This window comes from Nicotiana attenuata, unplaced genomic scaffold (assembly GCF_001879085.1).
Source record: "Nicotiana attenuata strain UT unplaced genomic scaffold, NIATTr2, whole genome shotgun sequence".
NCBI lineage: Eukaryota > Viridiplantae > Streptophyta > Magnoliopsida > Solanales > Solanaceae > Nicotiana > Nicotiana attenuata.
Genome location: NW_017673235.1, coordinates 13,443 through 20,265, shown reverse-complemented (window position 1 = coordinate 20,265; position 6,823 = coordinate 13,443). Strand labels below are relative to the sequence as shown.

Sequence of the window (6,823 nt, the reverse complement as noted above, 5' to 3'; positions counted from 1 at the left end):
ACTCGGTAACTATCGTGGTTGCCAAATTTGGACCCATACACATATGATTTAATTTTGTCTTTATACTTTGTGTATCAGTATATGATTCAATTTGATATGCAAATCGTTGTAAATTAGCATTCTTTATATTATTTTTAAATTTTTTTATCAGTATAAAGGGAGGGATTTTTCCTATTTCTTCTTCTTTTCTTTGTTTCCTCTTTTATATCATTAGAAAATTCCATAAAAAAAAAAAAAAAGAGGACAAAAGGATAATTTTGCTGTCAAAAAAAGTTCAAGAGTTTGGATAACGCAAAAAACGCACGGTTAAGGATGAGTCACACCGTCGCCGTTGACCGTTGGGTTCTCAGTTCCGGCGCTTTCTACTTCACCTCCACTTCCAACTTCTACTTTCCCGCTAAATTCGCTCCAACGCCCCATTTTGGCGCCAACCCAATTCGAGCTTCTGCCACCACCAACGGTTCAAGTAAGCATTGAACCTTCAATTTATGAAACATCGCTGAAGGATTTTGCATTTAATTCGAGTTGGGTCTTTTTTTGTTTTTCTGAATTGCAGATGAAAGTGTAGTTTGCAAATCGTTAATATGTGGAAGGAGAGCTTTACTATCTTTAGCTACCTTGTCACTTGTTATGCCGTGTGATAGAGTTAACAATAGTTCTGCTGCCATTGCCGCTGAGTACGTCTCAAAATGCATTCCTTTTTAAGAAATTTGTACTATTGAATTTTCTTAAAGTTTTTGAGCTTACTGCTTTTCTTGTAAATTGAACCAATTACAGAGATGCAAATTGGGGTCTTTTCCAAAAAAATTGATATGCAAAGTTAAGTAATTTGCAAATAAGCCTAGTGCTTAGAGGTGCTGAGACCATGTTTCTATTCATAAGCAGGAGTGTTTAGAGCGCAATCCGCATTTATTAATTAGTTCATTTATGGCTAATTCCTATTTGCAAGTTCAATTTGACAGTTCTCTCAAGTTGTGTTTCAGCATGCACGCTCCTATCCCAGTGATTCTATACCACGTTTAGATTAAAAGTTTATCGAAGATATATGAAAGATTTTGATTTTGAAGAGGAAGGATTCTACTTGCTTAATTTGAATCTAGTTTCTCCAACTTCAACCAGCAGCATCAACCATTTTTGTTAGGAGTGAATTTTATTCAAAAGCTGATGATCAATGATTTCCTCATGGAAGGTGCTTCGTCAAATGTTCTTGAATCATGTAGTTTGTTAGTTAAAAGTTGAAATTTGAAACATTTGGAGAGTCATCTCTATGTGAAGATTGGTAGTTACTGCTTGGACTCAAAAAACAGCCATATATCAAGTAGGCTTGATCACCTTTTCTGCTTTTATTTTAGCAGAGACAAGTTGGTAATTTTAGGATGATTAGAGAAAGTGCAGCCATTCTCCGGACCCTCTGTGAACGCGGGATGCTATATGCACCGGGCTACCCTTTATCTAGAGAAAGTAATTCATAAGAGAGAGGTTCCTAGACGTTCTGGTAACTTCAAGCCTCTCCACATTTTAATTTCATAACTAAGATCTCAGCAAACTTTGCTTGACAGTGTGATTATTCGTTTCAGGTTATTTGTTTTAAGCTACATTAACGCACTTTTATATTCCATAAAGAATCTTACATTTCTTTGGCAGGGAGAGTTTAAGCTTTAGGGAGGAGATCAGGAAGGTCTTATCCAAGGGCAAGGCTGCTGGTGTACTTCGCCTTGTATTCCATGATGCAGGAACTTTTGAAATTGATGACAAAATTGGTGATTCTTTGAAACATTATTCCTTCCCTTCCCTAACTCCCCCCCCCCCCCCCCAATCCAACACCTAAAAAAAAAAAAAAAAGAAACAAGAACATTGGTTCAAACATTAGCAGCTTTCAAATGCAAGCTTTTTGTAATATATCACCTATTTTGAGAATATACAGAGCTGGTCTAAAGGGTTATAACAGCGTTAATGCCGATCAAAATGCTACTAACATTGTTCACCTGAAAACGCTGGATACATCTTCTTAGTCTTTATACACACAAATAAAATCTTTAGTATTTAGTATGCATATATACATGAAAGAAAACTTTCATTTTCCATTCCGGGATGCATGATATCAACCTCAATTTTCATTATTAGGGGGTATGAATGGCTCTATAGTTCTTGAACTCGACAGACCTGAAAACAAAGGCCTTAAGAAATCTGTAAAGGTAAGTAATTATATTTTATGCTTTTCTCTTCTATCGCTTGACGTGTTAACCATTGCTTTTATTTTCGCCATCCTTGTGAACAATCTGAAGATATCCTCATTTTAGATTTATGTTATCTTCCATTTGCAAAGACTCATGAACTCTCATATGGACTTCAAGCAGCTAACATCTCGGTCCATGCATTGTTCTTTAGATTCTGGAGAAAGCAAAGAGTCAAATAGATGTTGTGCAACCAGGTAAACTGTCTTTGTCAATAAACTTCTGTGAGTTCACCGATCATTTCTGTATCAGCATAACTTTCTTATTGATGGCTTTGTTATCAGTCTCGTGGGCTGATATAATAGCTTTGGCTGGAGCAGAAGCTGTTTCATTATGTGGTGGACCTAGCATCCCGATTCAGCTGGGCAGAATTGATTCAATGTAAGGGCTTTCCTTTTAGTTTTTTGCATTAGTTATGTTCTGCTAAAATAAGTAGATTCATTGATGAATCTGGAGCTATATTTCCTTGGTACGATCTTTTCATTATACATTTTGGTAGAAATAGGGATGCGAAGATTTAATAATCAGGACATCTGAATATCTTAAATTTAGGATTGACAAGCAAATCACAATCTTCATTGAAGTCTTTGTAAATAAATTATTACTAATTCAAAGGAAAAAGAAAGATTGAGCACCAGGTGTTAGAGCACTTACCATGAGGAAACTCCTTATGCATGTAGCGACCATATTCAGGTGATTGACGTAATTTTTCTGCCATATCTACATTCTCATCACTGACTTTGATTTTGTAGGGTGCCTGATCCTGAAGGAAAACTTCCTGAAGAATCACTAGATGCCACTAGCTTGAAGCAATGTTTTGAAAGAAAAGGCTTCTCGTGAGTCTAATGACCGTACTCGAATCTGCCTTTTATTTTGATTGTATTTTAATCTTCTGCTTCCTTGTGCTCCATGTTATACACCATTGTATTAGCTTTGACATATAGCTTTGTGCCATTCACATAATTTGAGTGAGTGTACTTTTTGCAGTTGCTGTTAATGAGAAATAAGATAATCTTGCTTGTATTTATCATATTTCTTCTGCCTTGCTTTAGTGGATAACAAAGCACTTTAGGGGTTTTCCCCCTTTGAATAGCTTCTTCAGATGAAGTAATGAGACTTGCAATTCATACAGACTTTTGCATCTTTCTTGGCATTTCTATGGTTTTCTTCACTTGCAACATTCTGTGTTTAATTTTCACACATGTTGGGTAATTTGCATAAAACTGTTGCTTTCAGGTTACACACATTGCTGACGAACTGGCTTTATAGCATCAGTATGTGATATATTATCCATTCCATAATTAGTTTGTAATGCTAAACCCTTTTAACAAATATCCAATGCAGTATAGACAAATTTGGTGATAAATAACATATGTTGTCACTGTAGCTTATGTGGATAAATAAGAAATTTGGTAGTACACATGGTGGAGTAATGTTAGTTCTGTCGACCTCTCATTAGTTCTGCTCTATTTTGTGAGGCATGTGAAGTACTTCTGTATTTCATACGTCTCATATGCATCTTGTTTCTCTTTCCCCAGTGTTATAATCTCACACAGCGACATCGTATACTCAGAATTTTCAAAAGCTGATTTTTTATCTTCTTTATTATCGTTTCTGATCTCGGATCTTGCTTATTATCGCTCCCTTATCCTTCTGAATTTCTTATGCATGGGTATGAGACTCATAGTTTAGCCCCCTGTCCACTTATGTGATGCTTAACAATAATAAAATCTACAATTTCAAGAACTTGGCTTTATTAGACAATTCAAATGTATGTACGCTGTGATAGCATTTGATGCACCAACTGTATACACAAAGTCACATTTTCCTATACCAATACGAATACAGTATATAGGCCACAGCAAATTCTTAGCCTCCATGACATGCATAGTTTTTCTAAGTCATAGCGAATTCTTAGCCTCCATCACATACACCATTTCTTTAAAGTTATGCATAAGGAGCATATGACGTAACCAGTCTTTAGGGTATTCATTTTGAACCTTAGATCTGTTGGTGTTATCCAAGGCCACGTTAAGAAACTCATCTGAGATGATGGTTTTAGAGGAAGAAGAGGAGATTTATTTTAATTATATTCAAAATATTCAATAGCAAATGTTTTTCACATATATGCTTTCTTTACGAGGCACTTTGTATTCATATGCCATAATGGTGTCAATCTGAGTATGATATTTTGTGACTGATTGCATGATTCGTGGCCAAAAAAGTAAATTTAATTGCCCATATTCTCCTCCTGCCTCGAGGTTAAGGAATTTCAGCTAAGCTGCACAAAATACAGCAGTTCATGTGATATTTTGCCTTCTCTATACGCTGCATCAGTTCTGTACTTTGGGTTGAGAATGTCATCGGCTGACAGTTCAGAACCCAAAAGACATTTCTCATGTTGGTATGTGTAGAGAGCACCATTCAAATATTTCGTTTTTGATAATCATGCTAGCCAATTGCCAGAGGTCTGAGCAGTCCAGGCTCTAACTCTAAAATGATGCAGTACAGACTCGTCGCTCACCTGTTGTTCGAAAAAAGTTTCTTGATTATCACTGTTAAGATATCCCGCCTGATGGCTTGTGCATTTTGTTGGCAGAACTCAGGAACTTGTTGCCTTGTCTGGCGCGCATACTCTAGGAAGTAAAGGGTTTGGGAATCCAGTTGTCTTTGATAATGCATACTTCAAGATACTCATGGAAAAGCCATGGTTATCCTCAGGTGATGAATGGCATTTAGATGCATACTTACATTTGATATAAGAAATAAATGTTAAGCCCACTGATTCATCAGAATCTTTGAAGCAATGCTTGTCTTATCTTTCTGAATGGAAATCCATGTTACCACATGTCTAGAGTTCAAATGATTGTTATACGGAAAATTGCTAAGCACTACTAGGCTTAAGGTTAAGCTAAGCTGCAAACTGCTTATGCTTCACTATTTATGAGGAATGATGACACTCTTTCTGATAATAAAAGATCCCCTATTTATTCATACGAAAATGAGAATCGTAGAACATAATTTCCTTTTTTAGTATCTTCAACCGTATAGTAGTTTAAATCTCTTTCATCTATACAGCTGGCATGACTAGTATGGTTGGCCTTCCTTCTGATAGGGCACTTGTTGAAGATGATGAATGTGTAAGGTAATGTTTTATCTGACCTTATGTTATGGAGGTTCCTTTTATTATGGTTTGAAACTACAGCTGTTCCCAGTTAATCCTGACAAAAGCTAATGATGTTAAGCCTACGTCTCTGCTAGAGAAGTGGCAGAATTTTCAATTCACTAATCTAGTATCAGTTCACCAGTTAAAGACCCGTTGTTCTCTGGATTGACCTTTTGTCTGCTAATGAAATGTCTTGTGTGCTTCTTGAACAGATGGATCTCAAAGTACGCTGAGGATCAGAGTTTATTTTTTGAAGATTTCAAGAATGCCTATACCAAACTTGTTGACACTGGTGCAACTTGGAAAAAATCGTTGTAGTCCTCAAAATTAATCAGCGATACCTCGTCATAGCCAGCAAGCTGTTTTAGCATATACAAGATTCCATGCCCCAACAACAAATGCAGTCACTGCCAATTTTTGTTTGCATAGGTGTTGCGGCCAAACGCACACGCAAGTATACGCGGTCGTCAAGTAATAAAGTGACTAAAAGTCGGATGTCGATCCCACGAGGACTTGTGATTAACTATTAACTAAATTAGACTATCCTAATTATCTATACAAGAGTTAAACCTAAAAGTATTTGATTCTAAACTAATTAAATAAATAAAAACAAATAATGAACTTTTAATAGAGAGAAAGAGCACATTTTTATGATATCAATATAATGAAAACGATCTAGGGTTATGGGCTATCTAACATTCATATTGTATTCTTCAATTGAATTAACTAACTAATTTATCTAGTTTATTGGTTGACAGGGTTAATATTGCTCATAAGAATTTGTCGAGTTCTTACTTGCCTATTCAAGCTAACCTAATGCCTATATGTCTATGGAGTTAGAATCAATAAGAACGCATTTATAATTCCTGTAAATCAACCAAGCAAGGCAATTAGGTATATGTCTATCCTAACCGCGGATTCGTTTTCCGATGCCCAGGTTCAAGAACTTGCTCTACTCAATCCTATATGCAATCTAGAATTCCCACTTTCGAGTTCAACTCTAGATTCGTAGATAATATTCAATTGGTAATCAAGCAATCAAATAATTAAGTGCAGGATTGAATAAATATACCAATATGATAAACTAAGAAATCAAAATCAATATCCGAATAACAATAGTCATGAAGGAACCACAACCCTAGAACGTGAAGTTTAGCTCCACAAGACATGGTAGCAAAACAACAAATCATACAAAGAAACATAAAAATTACTAAGTTGGTGGAAGAAAAGATGAAACGCGGCCTCCACGGCGGCTCTGTGCTCTTCCTTGGTCAAAAATTGCTCTAAAAAACGTTCTCTCATGTATATATACCAAGTAGGGTTGGGCCCAAACAATTATACCTTCTCCAATGTGAAAAAGGACACTTTTCCCGGGTGACCTCGCGCGTCCTTCGCGCACCATTCTGCCTCAGCCCCCTAACAC

At 36.3% G+C, this 6,823-nt stretch overlaps 1 protein-coding gene across 2 annotated transcripts; it reads left to right on the top strand.

Annotated features, from left to right (window-relative positions):
• The first annotated feature begins 220 nt into the window (after positions 1-220).
• Positions 221-5,826, top strand: LOC109215800 (putative L-ascorbate peroxidase 6). 2 transcript variants are annotated; one of them, XM_019379910.1, is made up of 10 exons: positions 221-466; positions 557-677; positions 1,645-1,760; positions 2,125-2,195; positions 2,389-2,431; positions 2,555-2,615; positions 2,987-3,070; positions 4,834-4,955; positions 5,313-5,379; positions 5,613-5,826. In XM_019379910.1, the coding sequence occupies exons 1-10, from the start codon at positions 313-315 to the stop codon at positions 5,716-5,718; spliced, it is 945 nt and encodes a 314-aa protein (XP_019235455.1). In that variant the 5' UTR covers positions 221-312; the 3' UTR covers positions 5,719-5,826. The 2 variants fall into 2 exon arrangements, with proteins under 2 accessions (XP_019235455.1, XP_019235454.1); XM_019379909.1 differs by having other exon boundaries at positions 2,519-2,615.
• Positions 5,827-6,823: the final 997 nt, after the last annotated feature.